Source organism: Schistocerca piceifrons, chromosome 6 (assembly GCF_021461385.2).
Source record: "Schistocerca piceifrons isolate TAMUIC-IGC-003096 chromosome 6, iqSchPice1.1, whole genome shotgun sequence".
NCBI lineage: Eukaryota > Metazoa > Arthropoda > Insecta > Orthoptera > Acrididae > Schistocerca > Schistocerca piceifrons.
Window position 1 is genome coordinate 321637184 of NC_060143.1, and position 21072 is coordinate 321658255.

The 21072-nt window shown below is 40.5% G+C and overlaps 1 protein-coding gene across 1 annotated transcript in view; it reads left to right on the plus strand.

Moving 5' to 3' along the window:
• Positions 1-21072, plus strand: part of LOC124802741 (sodium-coupled monocarboxylate transporter 1-like) — a 183821-nt gene that overhangs the window by 150892 nt on the left and 11857 nt on the right. The window contains exons 13-14 of the mRNA XM_047263724.1: positions 3285-3469; positions 13802-13994. Of these exons, the coding sequence (XP_047119680.1) occupies positions 3285-3469; positions 13802-13994 (378 nt within the window). The remainder of the gene's footprint in view (positions 1-3284; positions 3470-13801; positions 13995-21072) is intronic.

Here is a 21072-nt window from a genome sequence, read left to right on the forward strand (position 1 = left end):
CTTACATAGCCGCCAGTGGTGTGTGCAACCACCAGCAAGTTACACTGACGTCTGCCCCTGTTCTCCAGGTGCTTCCCTCTTTTCTTCAGGCAGTGAAACTTTGATGAGTTCCCCGTTTCAGCCATCCTGTGTAACTGTACTTACAATGTAAGATACTTTTTTTCACTTGTGCCAATATGAGTCGTTCCCAGATTTGAGCGGTCGAGCGGTTCTAGGCGCTACAGTCTGGAAACGCGCGACCGCTACGGTAGCAAGTTCGAATCCTGCCTCGGGCATGGATGTTTGTGATGTCCTTGGGTTAAATAGGTTTAAGTAGCTCTAAGTTCTAGGGGGCTGATGACCTCATAAGTTAAGTCCCATCGTGCACAGAGCCGTTTTTTAACCATATTTGATGTCAATCACGTTGTTACTCTCCTTTCGACTATTTTTCATCGCCTTCGTCTTAGCTTTGTTCATCCTCAAGTCATGTTCTGTGCTAACGATTATGTCCATTCCATTCTCTTGTTCATTTTAGAACATCACGTTTTCACAATGCAAGTTGGAAGAATTTGCCTTCCAAACATATCAACACTGAACAGGTAACGGGCCTTAGTTAATCATGGAGGACACTTGTGAACACGTCTGATTTTCTGATAGTCGAAACCATTGTGTACACCGGTGACTGTTTAACTTGCTGAAAAAGTTGTAATTTGTCTTTCATTAATAGCCTGCTTCGAACAGTAAACCATTTTCATATGACGCTACTTTATCCAGCGTCAAAAAAATAATGAAATATTTTAAAGAGATTTTTTTGGTCTCTTCAATCTTCTGTACCAGTCTCTTCACATCCAAGTAGGACTTACACCCAATGACGGGGATATTCGCTGAATATATTCCAGTTTCTCTCTTTCCCTACAGCTTTTACTCTTTACAGCTTCCTCCAGTATCAAAGAAGTTTTTTCTGATCTCTTAATACACACTCTCTCCTCCTGCCCCGTTTTAACGTCAATGTTTTCGACATATTTCTCTCCTCGCCGAGACTGTGGAGAACCTCTTCTACGTAACTTACGACAGCCCTCTGCAGCACCTCATCTCAAACGCTTAGATTCCCTTGTTTTACGGTTTCGACACTGTCCATGACACTTTCGTTCAGTTCTGTGTTCCAAACATAATAACTCAGAAACTTCTTCCTCAAATCAGTGCCAATGTTTGATACTAGTGGATTTTTTTTATAGAATTCACTCTTTATCAGAGCTAGTCTGCACGTCTGCTTCATTTTCATGTGTCAAATCCCTCCCAAGATAGAAGAATTCCTTCGCTTCCCCTACTTCTGACCCCCAGCTGATGTTAATTTTATCACTAATCTCATTCCTGCTACTGCACATTACTTTCGTATTTTTTTATTTACTCTCAATACTTGTTCCACGCTCATCTGACTGTTCTTTCTATTCAAGAGGTCTTGTAATTTTTCTTCACTGTCACTGAGGATAATAATTCCATCAGCGAATCTTATCATTGCTATCAGTACATTCTGAAGTGCAATACCACTCGTGAATCTTTGTTTTTTTTTATTTCCGGTATTGTTTCTTCGATCTACACACTGAATAGTAAGAGAGAAAGACTTTATTCCTGTCTCGCATCCTTCCTAACCCAAGCACTTCGTCCTTGATCTCCCATTCCTATTTCTCCTTTTTGATTCTTGTATACATATTGTGTTATTTCACTATAAAATACGAGTCACAAATGGTTTTGTAACTACTTACATGTGTATCAATGACGATTAGCGAAGCCTGCCTGTTGAGTTCATTATTCTGATCTGAAAACAAGTAGAGGGCTGATGATGCAAAGAGAGGAATGGAAAATACTTTGCACTGTGTTCTGTGCCACGTCCCACACCACATCCTCCGGGTGTTGTATATCCTGGTAACTTACAAACTTAACTTACAAACTGGAGTAAGCGCCATATTTGGCTTATGCTTCGGACCCTGCCTATAACAACTTATATCCTTGACAAAATAACGTTGTAACTTCTTAACCGTTTAAGCCCTAGTGGTTTCTGACTGAGACCACCATTTTGGTAATACTTTTGTAGTGCTGGTGCATTTCGTATGGAACTACCAATGCAATTGCAAGACAGAGGCTTCTAATGGTACACTGAAGTACTTCTACGAATTTAGTGCAATATATCAGTCACTTATAGCCAATAGCTCTGAGCACTATGGGACTTAACATCTGAGGTCATCAGTCCCCTAGAACTTAGAACTACTTAAACTTAACCAACCTAAAGACATCACACACATACATGCCCGAGGCAGGATTCGAACCTGCGACCGTAGCAGTCGGGTGGTTCCGGACTGAAGCGCCTAGAACCGCTAGGCCACAGCAGCCGGCGTCACTTATGGCGTTCAAAGCAAGAGTGACAGCAACTGTGTTACGGGACTGCAGGAGATTCTGATATATGGCTTTGTTCATGAGATCACTAACAGTAAAAGCAACTATCTCTAAGTTTTTATAACATAAATTTGAGTCTGTACTACGTCTTTTATCAGTATTATCTAAATGAAACCACTGGGTCAGTATGTTGTTATGATAAAAAATTTTGTCAAATTTTAGGCCCAGTTTTGCTTGTTATTCATGACTACAATTTGTTTTAGGCGTTATGAGTTTATGGAAGTTTTGAGATGTGGAATTTTGTCTAGGGAAAATGCGAATTTCTTTTCGAATATACCATATGAAATGTTGAATGGTTGAAAACAGCATTTCCCAGTGTTTCCATAGTGAAACCATCTTATTAAAACAACTGATTGTTTACTTTTTGTCAATTTTATCTTACATTCGTTGCTTACTATGAAAACAAGCATTAGCTTTGTGAAAAATGTCACTTTTATATTTCAAAGTACAACCGCCTCCTTAAAAATTGATAGTTTACTTTCTGCCAATTTATTCTTGTATTCGTTGCTCACTATGATGATGAAGTCGAATTATGTGAAATTTTTAATTTCTTTTTTTTTTCATTTTGTTGAGACACAAAGAGTTAATGGGATGGTTATCGTGCTTGCTTTACGCAACCCTTAATGAACATTGCGGTGGTTAAGTATCTTGATCATAGGTAAAGTAACATCAAAGTAGCTAAATGCTTCACACATCCAAAATGCACGATACAAACAGATGAAGAAGAATGATCCTGTTGGCTGGTGGTTTATGTCGTACCTTCTCCTTGTCACCAGACATTGTCTCAGCATCTGCCTCCTCTACAGTGTTGGGATGCTTTACTTGTGCCTGATGGTTTGTTTGCGCATGCGCAGGGTGTGCTGGTGGGCGGGCTGACCAGCGTGGTCCTGATGGCGTGGTTGTCTCTGGGCGCCCAGACCTACCAGGCCAGGGGGGACATCCGCTTCGCCACCAAGCCATTCTCCACTGACGGGTGCCTCTACGAGTTTGACCGCGCAAACAACGGCTCTGTGGCTGTCACAGTTGACTACCACAACAGGTAAAACTAAAGTATACTTACTGCCTGCATGTCATCTATGGGATACATAGTGAAAGAACATATTCTGAGTTAAAACACAGTGGGCTATCTCGAACAGAACGACCTCCATGACAACCGGCAAGGATTTCTAAAATATGGATCATACGTGAACTCGCACTTGACATTCTGAAAGTCAAATGATCACGGTACTCGGGCAGGTGCAGTATTTCTCGATTTCTGAAAAGCATTTGATTTAGTGCCACAGCTACGCTTATTATTAAAATTGCGATCATATGGAGTATGAAACGAAATATGTGACTGGATTGCTGAGTTCGTGGGTGGGAGGCTGCAGCATTGGACTGAGAATTATCATCAGATGTCGAAATAACTTCGGGTGTACGCCAAGGAACTATGCTGGGTCCCTCGCTGTTCACGATGTCTATTAATCATCTTGCGGACAATATTAAAAGTAACCCCAGACTTTTCGTAGATGATACACTTATCTGCAACGATGAACAATATGAACGAAGCTCAGCGAATGTTAAGCGAGTTCTTAATAAGATTTCAAAGTGGTGCGATGACAGGCAACTTTCTTTAAATGTTGAAAAATGTAAAACTGTGCATGTCACAAAACGAAAAATCATAGTATCCTATGTTTACGAATGTTTACAATGTTAGTGAGCCACAGTAAATCTGTAAACTCATACAAATACTTGGGTGTGAAGTGAAAACGATTAGATAGATTCAGTCATGATCAAAGCAGGCAACAGAGTTCAGTTTATACTTGGGAAATGTAATCAATCTATAAAGGAGATTGCTCAAAAATCATTCGTGCGACCCTTCGTAGAATATTGCTCATGTTTGTGAGACCTGTACCAAACAGGACTAACAGGGAATACCGAACATATACAGAGAAGGGCAGCATGAATGGTCACAGATTTGATTAATCCGTGAGAGAGTATCACAGAGATACTGAAGAAACTGAACTGGTAGACTCTTGAAGATAAATGGAAACCATCTTGAGAAACTCTACTAACTGAGTTTCAAGAACCGATTTTAAAATGTGACCTTAGGAAAATACTCCCAACATATCATTTCCGTAAGGATAGTAATGATAAGATTAGATCAATTACCGCGTGAACAGAGGCATTTAAAGAATCATTTTTCCCGTGCTCCATACGTGAGTGGAACGGGAAAAAGCTCTTATAATTAGTACGGTGGAGATGTACCTTCTGCCTTGCACTTCACAGAGTTCTCAGAGTATATCGACGTAAAAATTGAAAATGTAGACCTGTTTGAAGTTTCCTATGATGCTACATCTGTCGCAAACAGTAAGTACACACCTACTAACATCTGTGTTCAAACAGTGCGATGCAGAATTTTTCCAGTTAGGCTCCTTTCTATCTCTAGTGTGGCTTCGTTTGGTGCATTTTCCAGAACTGGTTTCGTTTGTGTCTCTGTCCCGTCCTCCAATGTATCACAGCTTCTCTCCATTCCATATTTTATAAATTTTTCACTCCACATTTTAGTTACTTTATCTCTAACAGCAGTAATTGCCTCAAAAAATATTTTTATTTTCTACTGAAACATTAGGATACATCACACAGATGTTCATACAACTAACTTCCACTCAGCTATCAACTCCATGCTACTGTCAGGAAAATGCCTCATCACGAGGGCACCAAGTGTCATACCTACCCTCCAACCCCTTTTTACAAAAATGTTCTTGGCTGATAACAATATTAGTTAGAGTTAAAGAAATAAATAAATAGCTGTCAGTAAATGGACACCTGAATATTACTCTTTATGAGACCCTGGATCTATACTTGGAATTCGCTCAAAATACATGAAAAATTTGTAATTATATGAATTTAGAACCACTTTATGAACACAAATACCAATGGTAGTAATGGATCATATGTAGCCTAATTTCTGTTGAAATTGTAGGATTTGGTAGCATTACTAAGGTGCACACAGATCAATTAAGACTCAAAGGAAACGGTATGTTAGTAGCAAACATTGGAAAAACCAGTACAGCATGCACCTTTTACAACGATAGCTTCAAGTGTTGTTATATGATGAGCAAATGTTTAAGTACCCCTCTTTTACACTGGGTTGTATCATTTATAATTCGGATGGTTAGCAGACTTCTAACACAGTTATTAAACCTGACGACATAATCCACAAGTATCCCAAACTATCTACACGTACATAAAGGTATCAGCATACGACGCAAATAAGGGACGAAACAAGAAAAGACTTTCTTCTTCACAATTTGTTCATTCTCATACTAAATTGCTCATTATTTACACTTAGTGTAGAAACACAACTTTATAAGAATCTGTAAAACGGGAGTTTTTAGTGTAACTGTCAATGAGTAGCACTGTCGCTGAACATGAAGTCGCGTGAGATTTTACCCGTGCCCTTTATGTAGTGACAGATTTTGCAACACACAACTACTCAGAACAATTACTGGACGAGTCTTAATAACAGCAACAATCTTTATCTTAAATATCCTCGTTTTTGCCACGGCTCTTCACTCGTACACTCTTCACGCTGTGACTAGATGTGAGTATCACAGTACTTGTAACTGTAGAGAAACGCATTCCACTTCTTGTCTTTCGTTATCTCACCACAACTGACCTTCCTTTAATTATGTTTAAATTACAACCATTTGACTTATGCAGATAAGCTGATGATAACTTCAGCTAGTATCTGAAAGATAAACCGTAGAAGTACGACCCTCAGTACGAATGTTTACTACTTGTGCATTTGACCAACACTAGGACGAAAAATAAAAAACTGTCGTGTATGTGAAGTGCAGTAAGAGAAAACGAATCGTTTGTGAAACACTGTATACAGTTCGTATTGCTTTCTTTTTATGAATTACTATATCACACATATCGTTGCATCTCCAAAATTGCAAGTAATTTTTAACCACTAATTCCATGGACTGTGGTTGCGTTAATAGGTTTGTTTGGTCGGATTCTTCTTTTACCAAATTATGCCCATCTGTTTCCAGCCAAAACAGTGACTTCAAATACCCATTTATCCATTTATTGAACACTCATTATAACCGGAAAAATCCATTTTACACTCCAATTTACGGTAAGACTCCGTCTTTCTGCATCACCCACATGCCATGGAACCTCAGTGTTCTTAGTCATACGTGATAACGACACACAGTAGTAACATTTTGCATTGGACACTTTTCCATATTCATTCATATAATAAGAAAATGCTTTAAAAGACGTTCTCTCTGTCAATCCATAAATACTTCACAAAATAAAATTATAATTTTAAAATTGGTGCAACGATACTTACAATGTACTTCCACAAAACATGAGACAGTTAATTTTTCATACAGTTACGTAGATCTCATCTCTGGATGACATTAAATTAATACACTGGTAACGACTATCGGCTACGCCCTGGCAGCTCCTAGTGTCACTTAGACTGTGGTCACAGTGACATCGACTTCTGTGGCTTCCGACGAAGACCGACAACGGCCTAGAGTTTCAAATCTGTATTCCAGACCATGCGCTGTCAGAATACAGCCGATCTCAACGTCCGAACGTATAAATTTCGGACGACAATCAGTGAAACTCAAATCAGTTTGTTTTTTTTTTTTTCTTTTTTTGGGCTAGAATTGGCCGACGATCTCATAAACGAAATATGAACTATGAGAAACTGATGAGATAAGTTCAAGAAAAAACCTATTAATGAAATCCTGAGGATGAAAAACATCATAATCAGAGCAAAACTCGGAATTATGGACTGAAATCACAGCTTTATTGGAGACTACAATTCGGAAAAATTCGAAAATTTTAGCCGTAATATATATGGTCAACAAATAGTTCGTTGAAGTCAGGCGGATGGCGTGTCTTACGCTAAATGTTACTGTAGTAGATATCTTTGGGTTGTGACATGTGGACGATAGCTCTCTACAAATTATTCTTACTGGTGACTGGCGGTTTTGTGAGGTGGCTTGAAAATGTGGTATGTTTTTCCACTTTTCAGTTCTTCAGGTGTTCAGAGAATCTCATTCTAAAATTTATGTTTGTCCTTCAACGTACCCTGAATGAAAGCCATTTAAGGTTAATTGACTTTTGTCTGTTTTGCTGGATTTGTATGAAGTTGTGGAGAGAGATTGTAATCTTGCTTTTCAGCGTCATCACGAATCGTCTTAAGTGTGTACAAGGTGACCCAAAAGTCTATTAACATTTGAAAGTTCAATTCTTCACGGAATAATGAAGTAAAGAATTAAAAATTAACACACAGGCTTGCCATAACATGGTTTCTTAGTGAAACCAAAAAAGTGTACAAAATGACTATTGATGGCGATTCATAGGAGAAAAAAGCAATAATTAGCGTAACTATTGGTTTTTAGCAAAGACTATGTTCTTAATAGCACGTTGTCAATATGTCATCTGTAACTGAACAACAACTCCTGTTGCACAGGGACAATGTCGTGAACAGAATTTCAGTACGTATGGTGAGAAATTGCCGTCTGATGTTGTCTTTTAGCATCCCTAAAAAGATCAGACAGTCGTGGTGAACTTGCGATTTCAGCAAACACCACAACTAATAATCATACAGCCTTATGACGTAAGCAGTGTAATAACGACGCAACACCAAAATATCAGAAGTGCAAGACCCGTCTTACGACATGGAAAGTGGCGCGACAGTGAACTCCAGATAAGAGAGATTTGCTTTTCGAAATACGAGTACGAGTTCATAATATTGTTCATCTATACACTACTGGCCATTAAAATTGCTACACCACGAAGATGACGTGCTACAGACGATAAAAGTAACCGACAGGAAGAAGATGCTGTGATATGCAAATGATTAGCTTTTCAGAGCATTCACACAAGGCTGGCGCCGGTGGCGACACCTACAACGTGCTGACATAAGGAAAGCTTCTAACCGATTTCTCATACACAAACAGCAGTTGACCGGCGTTGCCTGGTGAAACGTTGTTGTGATGCCTCGTGTAGGGAGGAGAAATGCGTACCATCACGTTTGAGATTTTGATAAAGGTCGGATTCTAGCCTATCGCGATTGCGGTTTATCGTATCGCGACATTGCTGCTCGCGTTGATCGAGATCCAATGACTGTTAGCAGAATATGGAATCGGTGGGTTCAGGAGGGTAATACGGAACTCCTTGCTGGATCCCAAGGGCTTCGTATCACTAGCAGTCGACATGACAGGCATCTTATCCGCATGGCTATAACGGATCGTGCAGCCACGTCTCGATCCCTTAGTCAACAGATGGGGACGTTTGCAAGATAACACCATCTGCACGAACAGTTCGACGACGTACGCAGCAGGACTATCAGCTCGGAGCTCATGGCTGCGGTTACCCTTGACGCTGCATCACAGACAGGAGCGCCTGCGATGGTGTACTCAACGACGAACCTGGGTGCACGAATGACAAAACGTCATTTTTTCGGATGAATCCAGGTTCTGTTTACAGCAACACGATGGTCCCATCCGTATTTGGAGACATCGCGGTGAACGCACATTGGAAGCGTGTATTCGTCATCGCCATAGTGGCGTATCACCCGGCGTGATGGTATGGGGTACCATTGGTTACACGTCTCGGTCACCTCTTGTTCGCATTGACGGCACTTTGAACAGTGGACGTTACATTTCAGATTTGTTACGACCCGTGGCTCTACCCTTCATTCGATCCCTGCGAAACCCTACGTTTCGGCAGGATAATGCACGACCGGATGTTGCAGGTCCTGTACGGACCTTTCTGGATACAGAAGGTGTCCTGTACGGACCTTTCTGGATACAGAAAATGTTCGACTGCTGTCCTGGCTAGCACATTCTCCAGATCTCTCACCAATTGAAAAAGTCTGGTCGATGGTGGCCGAGGAACTGGCTCGTCACAATACGCCAGTCACTACTCTTGATGAACTGTGGTATCGTGTTGAAGCTGCATGGGCAGCTGTACCTGTACACGCCATCCAAGCTCTGTTTGACTCAATGCCCAGGCGTATCAAGGCCGTTATTACGGCCAGAGGTGGTTGTTCTGGGTACTGATATCTCAGGATCTATGCACCCAAATTGTGTGAAAATGCCATCACATGTCAGTTCTAGTATAATATATTTGTCCAATGAATACCCGTTTATCATGTGCATTTCTTCTTGGTGTAGCAACTTTAATCGGCAGTAGTGCATATAGGTGATTCTGGTACTCTGGTGGTAAAGTGTATTTGACTGTAAAACCACATATTGCAATTTCGACCGTGTGACTGTTATCAACTAGAAATTCTGTTCCGTATTCCTTGAATTGCAACGTACATGTGTTGCTCGCGTTCTGGTTAAGTACGGACTGTGGAAAAACCGGGAGAGAATCGCAGCACTTAAGATGTGGTGCTACTGAAGAATGTTGAAGATTAGGTGGACAAATATGGTAAGAAGTGAGGAAGATCCCTGCAGAATTGGCGACGAAAGAAATATATGGAAGACAAGGAAGAAAGAACAGGATGGTAAACATTTGCTACGACACCACAGAATAACTTCCATGGTACTAGAGGAAGCTGTAGAGAGTAGAAACTGTAGATGAAGATATAGATTGGAACACAGCCAGCAAATAATTGAGGATGAATGTTGCAAGTGCTACTCTGAGGTGAAGAGGTTGGCACATGAGAGGCATTCGTGCCGGGCTGCGTCAATCCAGTCACAAGACTGATGAATCAAAAAAAGAAAAAAAAACTTATAACTGTCTTCAAAGTGATATATTAAATAAATTCGAAGTTGCGAATGAGGACAACCATCAACTGTAGAATGGAATGATAACAATGAAAATGTGCAGGACTGGGACTCGAACCCGGATTTTCCGCTTATCACGAACCGTCGTTTTACACTCTGACTTCCCGTACACGACTTATGGCCACCTCCAAACTTCCATGTGTCGTCAACCACAAGTCTACGAGCTGTGCTCGTATATTCCCGTACAGGTCAGACGTTGTATGAAAGTCGCTTGCCTGGTATCGGCAGATATACACAAACCTGTCAAACCCTGCTAACATGGAGTTCTCCATTAAATGAGAGAAAGTACTGATAATGGATGCAACAAAAATAACGCAGAATTTGAGCAACATACTTGCAATGCACTTAAGTCGAACAGTTCAAACTCAGATTTTTAAGCAATAACAGATACACGTAAGTCCGCAGAACACCAAGCAACGAAACCAGCTTCTGTTTTATATGAAACAAAAACGAATTTTGAATCATTTACCCCCACCCAACATTACGTATATGAGAATAACGCAATCAGAATACGAGTAACATATTTACAACGCAATTCAGAAAGTGAAATACATACGGGGAGTCGTAATGAGATGTACACAGTGATGAAACCAACTTCTGTTAACTATGAAACGAAAACAAACAGGGAAGATTAAAAATCAGCCAATAAGAATGCGAGATGATGGTTTTATTAGCTCACAACGCTGTAAGTGTCGTGGTAGCGAACCAAGGGCGTGTTACCAGAAGTCCCTATATAAGTTTCACCACGATGGCAGTAAACTTCTTACGCAGTTTCGTGGCAGGCGGTGAGGTCTGAATCAGCGATGATCCTGGACTATCGACCTATCTGTTTGACGGGAGAATTCTAACAGTATGCTCTTAAACTGGCCTACCTAGCCATTTTTGGGAGACCAAATTAGGTGCAACTATCGCATACTCAGTTTAACAGCTCATGCATCCAAGTTGCTGACAAGAATAATATACAGAAGAATTCAAAAAAAAATTGAGGACCCTTTAGATGACTATCAGTTTGGCTTAGGGAAGGCAAAGGCACCAGTTCAGTCCTAGATACTGATAATGGAAGCAAAACTGAAGAAAAATCAAGACACATTAATGGGACTTGCCAATCTGAAGAAAGCGTTCGACAATGTAAAACGGTACAACCAGTTCGAAATTCTGAGAAAAATAGTGGTAATTTATAGAGAAAGATGGGTAACGTATAGTATGTACAAGGACTAAAAGGGAGCAATGAGGGTGCAAGATCAAGAACGAAGTGCTCGGATTAAAAAGAATATAAGACAGTGGGGTAGTCTTTTGCCCCTACTGTTCATTTCATACATCAAAGAAGTAATGACCTAAATAAAAGAAAGGTTCAAGAGAGTGATTAAAATTTAAGTTAAAAGGATACCGATGATAAGATTAGCTCATGACATTGCCATTCTCAGTGAAAGTAAAGAAAAATTACAGGATCCATTGAATGGAATGAACAGTCTACTAAGTGCAGAATATGGATGGGGAATACATCGAAGAAAGGTGAAAGTAATGAGAAGTATCAGAATTGGGGATGACGATGTAGACGGATTCTGTTACCTACGCAGCAAAATAACCCATGATGTACGAAGCAAGGAGAACATAAAAAGCAGATTATCACTAGCAAATAGGACGTTCCTCGCCGAGAAAAGTTTACGCGTGTCAAACATAGGCCTTAATTTGAGGAAGAACTTTCTGATAATGTAAGTTTTAGTCCAAGTAATTTTCAACATCCCTCTACAGCAACACATCTCTTCTGTTCCGATTTTCCGATAGTCCATGATTCACTACTGTACCATACTGTGCTGAAAACGTACATTCTCAGAAATTTCTTCCTCAGATTAAGCCCAATGTTTGGTACTAGCACACTTCTCTCGACCAGGAATGCCCTTTTTGCCAGTGCTACTCCGCTTTCTATGTCCTGCTTGCTTCATCCGTCACGTATAATTTTGCTTCCAAGTTACCAGAATTCCTCAAATTCATGTACTTAGTGGTTATCAGTTTTGATGTTAAGCCTACCAATAATCTCATTTCTACTACCCTTCAATACTATCGTCTTTCTTCGGTTCATCCTCAAGCCACATTCTATACTCATAAGGCTGTTCATTCCATTCATCAGATGCTGTAATTCTTTTTCGCTTCCACTAAAGATAGGAATGGTGTCAGTGAATAGTATTATTGATACCCTTCCATCCTGAACTTTAAACACAGTGCTCAATCTTTCTTTTATGTCTGTCGTAGTTATCTTGATGTGTAGACTGAACAGTATGGGCGAAAGGCAGCATCCCTGTCTTACACACATTTTAATCCAAGCATTTCGTTTTTTATCTTTCATTCTTACTTTTTCGTCTTAGTTTTGTAGATATTGTACACGGTCTCAAAAGCCGCAGTATGGTCCCCAAGGATAAATGCATACTTACATTGATCTACTTTGCCTCCCAGATCAAGTAGGGAACGCAACGAAAGCATTCACCAGACCACAACGCTCCCTCCTCTGTCGTGGACCCTCCCGACGATTGTTGCAAGGCGTTTGGTTTCAGATGTCTCAGGATGTACACGCCAATGGCCATTTGTCTGACGGAGCATAATGCATCTGAAACAGCCACTCTGCGTGCGTTCATTTGCAGTCCGATTCTAGCCTTTGTCGCCGATAACCAGCAGTCAGCACGGGTGCATGAATCAGGCACCTGTTGCGGAGGACCATACGCAGCAACGTTCGCTGAACGGTCGTTGAGGAGACGCTGTTGTTAGCCACTTGGATCAGTTGCTCAATAGTTGCACGTCTAGTCACTCGCATACATCCCCGGAGCGGTGGTTCATCCTGTCATGAGTGGCCCCTGGTACACCTACCTGCCTCGGCGCCGGTTTCGAATGGTACCATTTCGGCAATGCTTCCACCCTTTGCCGAAAGCCAGTGGTCATGCCCCTTTGGACGTCAACTCCGTTTCAGCATTATGACAGCTTCACCGAGTTCCACCACCAACCGGCATGCCTTATATACTCTCCGTCCGGAACCGCGCGACTGCTACGTTCGCAGGTTCGAATCCTGCCTCGGGCATGGATGTGTGTGATGTCCTTAGGTTAGTTAGGTTTAAGTAGTTCTAAGTTCTAGGGGACTGATGACCACAGATGTTAAGTCCCATAGTGCTCAGAGCCATTTGAACCATCTTATATACTCTCCACTGTTGGTACAGCCACATGCCGTCTGTGAGTGGTCATTGCACGTTGACGTCAAACATTAATGACCACATTAATGTTAGTTGACCTTGTATATTACCCGCTTTTCCACACAACTCAGATCTGTTTTCCTGAGATTTTCGAACATGTTGCATTGTTCCATACTGTTGAACGCATTATCTTTGTCGACAAATCCTACGAACAAGTGTTGGCTTTAGGTAAGTCTTACTTTCATTATCAAGTGCAGCACAATATTGCCTTCCGGCTGGCTTTACCTTCTCTAAATCCAAACTGATCGTTACGCAACAGACCCTCAGTTTTCTTTTCCATTCTTGAATATGTTCTTTCGGTGTGAACGCTGTAATGTTGATTGGTTACAGCGATGTGTGGACGGTGTACCGGCTGTCACACCTGTGGTACACGGCGATGGGCTGGACCATCACGATGGTGGTGTCGCAGCTGGTGAGCCTCGTGGTGCGGCCTGGAGAAGACGAGCTGCGACCTGGGCCACACCTCTTCAGTCCGCTGGTGCGGCGCTGGCTGCCCAAAGAGCCACTCGACAAGGGCTACAAGGTAATGTTCCCGTCTGAACACTCTACGTCTACGTCTTCAGTATGTATACTCTACAAGCCCTTAAAGTATGTGGCAGAGGGTACTTCTGGTACCACTATCATTTTCTCCCCTTCCCTTTTTCATTCGATAATGGTGCGTGGGAAGAACGACTGTCGATAAACCTCTGTATGAGTTGGAATTTCTCTCATTTTCTGGTGGTAATCGTTTCGCGGGACGTATATGAGAATAATTATGTTACATGACTTGTCTTTGAATGTGCAGTATGCTCACAGAATTTCAACAGTAAAGTCTGTTACCCGTAATACCTCTCTCGTAAAGTCTGTCACTGTAGTTCCTTAAGGATCTCCATAAACCTCCCGAACATACTGAACCTTCACCTGAGAAACGCGCCACTCTTAACTGTATTTCCTCTGTCGCTTCTATTAATCCAATCTGTTGAAGGCCTCATACTGATGATGAGTACCGTATGAAGGGTACCCTAGAACCACCAAGCAAGGCCTAATATTGCCCATAAGTTTTTGGTATATTATAATTAATCATAACAAATGTTCTTCTATGTTTATGGGCCTTTTCATTTTTGTCTTTCACCTTATAAAGTACTATACTGTACGTTTATAACGCTAAAATTTTGAAAATTGAAAATTAAAAAATGTAACTTTTATATTCAAAGGCATATTTTGCACTGGATTGGTACTACTTGTGTCAATAATTCAAACTGTGTCTAAATTTCATTCCACAACCCTGGCATGCAGTAACTCCAGCAATTCATTCATAAAACCGTTGTTTCTTCAAGTAAATTTATGGGTACTCCTTTATTACTTTTGTGTACTATCTCAATTTGTTTACTCATATTCGCAAAATCCTTCACATGTGGAGGTTGTCGCCACCTCTCTAACCCTCATTAAGAATTAACCGTTTTTAATGCAGGGGGAAAATGTCATCTGTAAATAACAATATCTTCTCAAATTGAAGAGCGTTTCTTGAACGTTTGTGATATACGGTACCCTATATTTTTACATCGTCTCAATTGAAGGGCGTTTCTTGAAAGTTTGTGGTATACAGCACCCTTTATTTTCCGGGCGGGGACTACTCAAGAGGACGTTGTTATCAGGAGAAAGAAAACTGGCATTCTACGGATCGGAGCGTGGAATGTCAGATCCCTTAATCGAGCAGATAGGTTAGAAAATTTAAAAAGGGAAATGGATAGGTTAAAGTTAGATGTAGTGGGAATCAGTGAGGTTCGGTGGCAGGAGGAACAAGAAATTGGGTCAGGTGAATACAGGGTTATAAATACAAAATCAAATAGGGGTAATGCAGGAGTAGGTTTAATAATGAAAAAAAATAGGAGAGCGGGTAAGCTACTACAAACAGCATACTGAACGCATTGCTGTGGCCACGATAGACACGAAGCCCACGCCTACTACAGTAGTATAAGTTTATATGCCAACTAGCTCTGCAGATGATGAAGAAATTGATGAAATGTATGATGAGATAAAAGAAATTATTCAGATAGTGAAGAGAGACGAAAATTTAATAGTCATGGGTGACTGGAATTCGATTGTAGGAAAAGGGTGAGAAGGAAACATAGTAGGTGAATATGGATTGGGGGTAAGAAATGAAGGGGAAGCTGTCTGTTAGAATTTTGCACAGAGCATAACTTAATCATAGCTAACACTTGGTTCAAGAATCATAAAAGAAGGCTGTATACATGGAAGAATCCTGGAGATACTAGTAGGTATCACATAGATTATATAATGGTAAGACAGAGATTTAGGAACCAGGTTTTAAATTGTAAGACATTTCCAGGGGCAGATGTGGACTCTGACCACAATCTATTGGTTATGAACTGTAGAATAAAACTGAAGAAATTGCAAAAAGGTGGGAATTTAAGGAGAGGGGACCTGGATAAACTGACTAAACCAGAGGTTGTGCAGAGTTTCAGGGAGAGCATAAGGGAACAATTGACAGCAGTGGGGGAAAGAGGTACAGTTGAAGAAGAATGGGTAGCTCTGAGGGATTAAGTAGTGAAGGCAGCGGAGGATCAAGTAGGTAAAAAGACGAGGGCTAGTAGAAATCCTTGGGTAACAGAAGAAATATTGAATATAATTGATGAGAAGAGGAAACATAAAAACGCAGTAAATGAAGCAGGCAAAAAGGAATATAAACGTCTCAGAAATGAGATCGACAGGAAGTGCAAAATTGCTAAGCAGGGATAGCTGGAGGACAAATGTAAGGATGTAAAGGTTTATCTCACTAGGGGTAAGATAGATACTGTCTACAGGAAAATTAAAGAGACCTTTGGAGAAAAGAGAACCACTTGTATGAATATCAAGAGATCAGATGGAAACCCAGTCCTAACCAAAGAAGGGAAAACAGAAAGGTGGAAGGAGTGTATAGAGGGTCTATACAAGGGCGATGTACTTGAGGACAATAGTATAGAAATCGAAGAGAATGTAGATGAAGATGAAAGAGAGATACGATACTGCGTGAAGAATTTGACAGAGCACTGAAAGACCTGAGCCGAAACAAGGCCCCGGGAGTAGACAACATTCCATTAGAACTACTGACAGCCTTGGAAGAGCCAGTCCTGACAAAACTCTACCATCTGGTGAGCAAGATGTATGAGACAGGCGAAATACCTTCATACTTCAAAAAGAATATAATAATTCCAATCCCAAAGAAAGCAGGTGTTGACAGATGTGAAAATAACCGAACTATCAGTTTAATAAGTCACAGCTGCAAAATACTAACGCGAATTCTTCACAGACGAATGCAAAAACTAGTAGAAGCCGACCTCGTGGAAGATCAGTTTGGATTCCGTAGAAATATTGGAACACGTGAGGCAATACTGATCTTACGACTTATCTTAGAACAAAGATTAAGGAAAGGCAAACCTACGTTTCTAGCATTTGTAGACTTAGAGAAAGCTTTTGACAATGTTGACTGTAATACTCTCTTTCAAATTCTGAAGGTGGCAGGTGTAAAATACAGGGAGCGAAAGGCTATTTACAATTTGTACAGAAAGCAGATGCAGTTATTAGAGTCGAGGGGCATGAAAGGGAAGCAGTGGTTGGGAAAGGAGTGAGACAGGGTTGTAGCCTCTCCCTGACGTTATTCAATCTGTATATTGAGCAAGCAGGTAAGGAAACAAAAGAAAAATTCGGAGTAGGTATTAAAATCCATGGAGAAGAAATAAAAACTTTGAGGTCCGCAGATGACATTGTAATTCTGTCAGAGACAGCAAAGAACTTGGAAGAGCAGTTGAACGGAATGGACAGTGTCTTGAAAGGAGGATATAAGATGAAAATAAACAAAAGCAAAACGAGGATAATGGAATGTAGTCGAATTAAGTCGGGTGATGCTGAGGGAATTAGATTAGGAAATGAGACACTTAAAGTAGTAAAGGAGTTTTGCTATATGGGGAGCAAAATAACTGATGATGGTCGAAGTAGAGAAGATATAAAACGTAGACTGGTAATGGCAAGGATAGCGTTTCTGAAGAAGAGAAATTTGATAACATCGAGTATAGATTTAAGTGTCAGGAAGTCGTTTCTGAAAGTATTTGTTTGGAGTGTAATGGAAGTGAAACATGGACAATAAATAGTTTGGCCAGGAAGAGAATAGAAACTTTCGAAATGTGGTGCTACAGAAGAATGCTGAAGATTAGATGGGTATATCACATAATTAATGAGGGGTATTGAACAGAATTGGGGAGAAGAGGAGTTTGTGGCACAACTTGACGAGAAGAAGGGACTGGTTGGTAGGACATGTTCTGAGGCATCAAGGGATCACAAATTTAGCATTGGAGGGCAGCGTGGAGGGTAAAAATCGTAGAGGGAGACCAAGAGATGAATACGCTAAGCAGATTCAGAAGGATTTAGGTTGCAGTAGGTACTGGGAGATGAAGAAACTTGCACAGAATAGGGCAGCATGGAGAGCTGCGTCAAACCAGTCTCAGGACTGAAGACCACAACAACATATTTTTACAAGTGTTTTGTTTCTGTTTTTGGAAGTTTTCGTTAAGAAGAAAAATGTATTATTCAGTTATTATATCAAATATAGCCTATATATTCAAGTATGGAACTTATGTTTCTAGTTTATAGAAACTTTCTTTGACTAAGTTTTGAGCACTACTGCTGATATGCCTTACACCAGAGAAAAATTGTGTATTGATTTCTACGTTTATGGACACACTACGAGTTCCAGATATTTATGTTTTAGCTATGTCACTGAATATTGATAAGCTCACCTCACTCCCCCAACACAGACACTTAAAATAAATACTTGTTACAAGATTTATGGCCTACTATAACACGGCAAATTTTTCCCTTGGTTGGTACTCCATGTAACCTAAAACCACTTGGTGGTCCTAGGCTTAAAAGAAAAAGCTAATAAATTTAGAAAGAAAGATGAGAATCAAAATTGCCTCGGAATATGGATCTTGTGACTAACTTTAAACTTAATTTCAGTTTTGTGACTTTTATCATGATTTTATAAAATAAAAAAATAAAAACTTGGTGCTTCTATTCACGCTATAGGGGGGCGTGAATAGCAACAGAAGTGTTAATGTGTTTATTGTTTCTATTTATTGGTCCTTTGGATGAAAAGTGATATGTTAAAATCGATTTTGGTTCTAGGACAATAAGAAACAAAATTATCAGCGTTTTACTCGTTACGAAACTAAGAATAGTGGATGAATTCTTTTCATTTTAATTCTTTTTTCCGAGTAAACGGTGTTGCTCACTGTAAGAAAAAAAACACGCTTTACGAAGGAATTATCCTAATGGGGCGAAAATCTGTAGATGTGATGTAATTGTATAGACGTACAAATGATTACAATTTAATTAAAATTGGACGATTTATTTAAGAGAACGAGCTTCACAAACTGACCAACTCAATAACGCGTTGGTCCAACTCTGGCCCTTATGCAAGCAAGTTATCTGGCTTCACATTGATTGACAGAGTTTTTGGATGTCCTCCTGGGGGATATCTTACCAATTTCTGTTCATATGTCGCGTTAGATCGTCAAATCCGGAGATGGTTGCCCATGGAATTTCAAATGTTCTCAATTGTGAAGATATCCAGCGACCTTGTTGCCCAAGGTAGGGACTGGCAAGCAGAAAGACAAACATTAGAAACTCAAGCACTATGCGGGTGGGCATTATATTGCCGAAATGTAAGCCCAGAAAGGCTTGTCATGAACGGCATGAAAACGGTGTGTAGAATATCGTAGGCGTACCACTGTGCTCTATGGTTGCCACGGATGACAAGCATAGGAGTCCTGCTGTGGAATGAAATGGCAACCCAGACGATCACTCCTGGTTGGGTCATATGGCGGGTGACGCCCAGGTTGGTAACCCACCGCTGTCCAGGATGTCTCTGGACAAGTCTTCGCTGATCATCGGGACTCAGTTCGAAGACAATTCCACTCCAGTCAATGAGATTCCAGACGTTCCTTGAGATCCCCAGGACAGAGGTGGGATACCAACCTGACTGTCGCCGTCCATACGGCCGACAACCACGAGTCAGGGGTGCCATTTCTTTCCATAATAGGGTCCTTCTGTTGTCATTAATGGTACCTTTACAGCATAGCACTACGTTGACTGTATTATACGCCCCATTTTCTTGCGTTTCATGACGAGCCACCCTAGACTCGCATTCGGGAGGACGACGGTTCAATCCCGCGTCCGGCTATCCTGATTTAGGTTTTCCATGATTTCCCTAAATCACTTCAGGCAAATGCCGAGATGGTTCCCTCGAAAGGGCACGGCCGACTTCCTTCCCCATCCTTCCCTAATCCGATGAGACCGATGACCTCACTCTTTGGTCTCTTCCCCCAAACGCATCAACCCAACCCAACGAGTCACCCTCGGCTTGCATTTAAGCAAGATAATGCCCGCCCGCACACAGCGAGAGTTTCTACTGCTTGTCTTCGTGCTTACCGAACCCTTCTTTGGCCAGCAAGGTCGCTGAATCTCTCCCCAACTGAGAACATTTGGAGCATTATGGGCAGGTCCCTCCAACCATCTCGGGATTCTGACGATCTAACTCTACAATTGGACATAATTTGGCACGATATTTCTCAGAAGAACATCCAACAACTTTGTCAATGAGGGCCAAGCAGAATAATAACTTGCGTAAGGGCCAAGAGGAGGACCATCACGTAACTAACTTGATCAATTTGTGAATCTCATTTCTTGAATAAATCATCCAATTTTTCTGTTTCATTTGTTTGTCTGTACATTTATATCACATCTACGGGGTTCCGTCCCTTCCTTCGTGGTACGTAGATTTTTGCCTTAGAGTGCATCTCTAATTACGTTACAGTAACATTAAATTGAAGAATTTTGTTTGTTTGGTAAAACATTAAGTCAGTGACATGGTCTTTAAAAACTATCATGTCTTTGAATCTAAAAGTCATAGATAAAACCAGAAGAAGACCTTTCGAACAACATCTTTGTAATGCGGTAGGGAGCTGGTGTTGAGTGGTATGGTACTGAGCTGATGAATTTATTAACGTTTCTAAAAACACTAATTAACTAATTTAAAAAATCCAAGAATAACATCGACTGAAAAGACTAAATTTCAGTAACACAAGCGATAGCGAACATCTCATAACGGCAACAGTATAAAATCACTTCCTTCTAGTAAAGAATATTAAATAAAGTAAAAAAAAAAAATACATTACAGACAGCAAAACATATGATCAGATGAATATGTCACACATCGGCTATTGCAACTAACTATCAAAATACCCTTGCCTTCGAAGTAGCCAAAATGACTGATTCAAATTTATGATGATAGAGGAAATAATTCCTCCTTCTCTACTAACATAGGACAGCGGTTGTCGCTACCAGGTACTAGAAACCTTCACTAAAAATTTCAATCATCGTACACACGCAGATCACAGTTAACAAGAGATCAATCACCTAATCTGTAACACAAAGACAATTCGTTAATTATTTAGAAAAACATTAAACATACTACAAATGCAGACATTCTTCTTTAGTTTTTTTAATAAGGTAGCTAGATTCAACAATTTTCACTGAGTATAAAGTACAATTCGTAAATCAGAAGA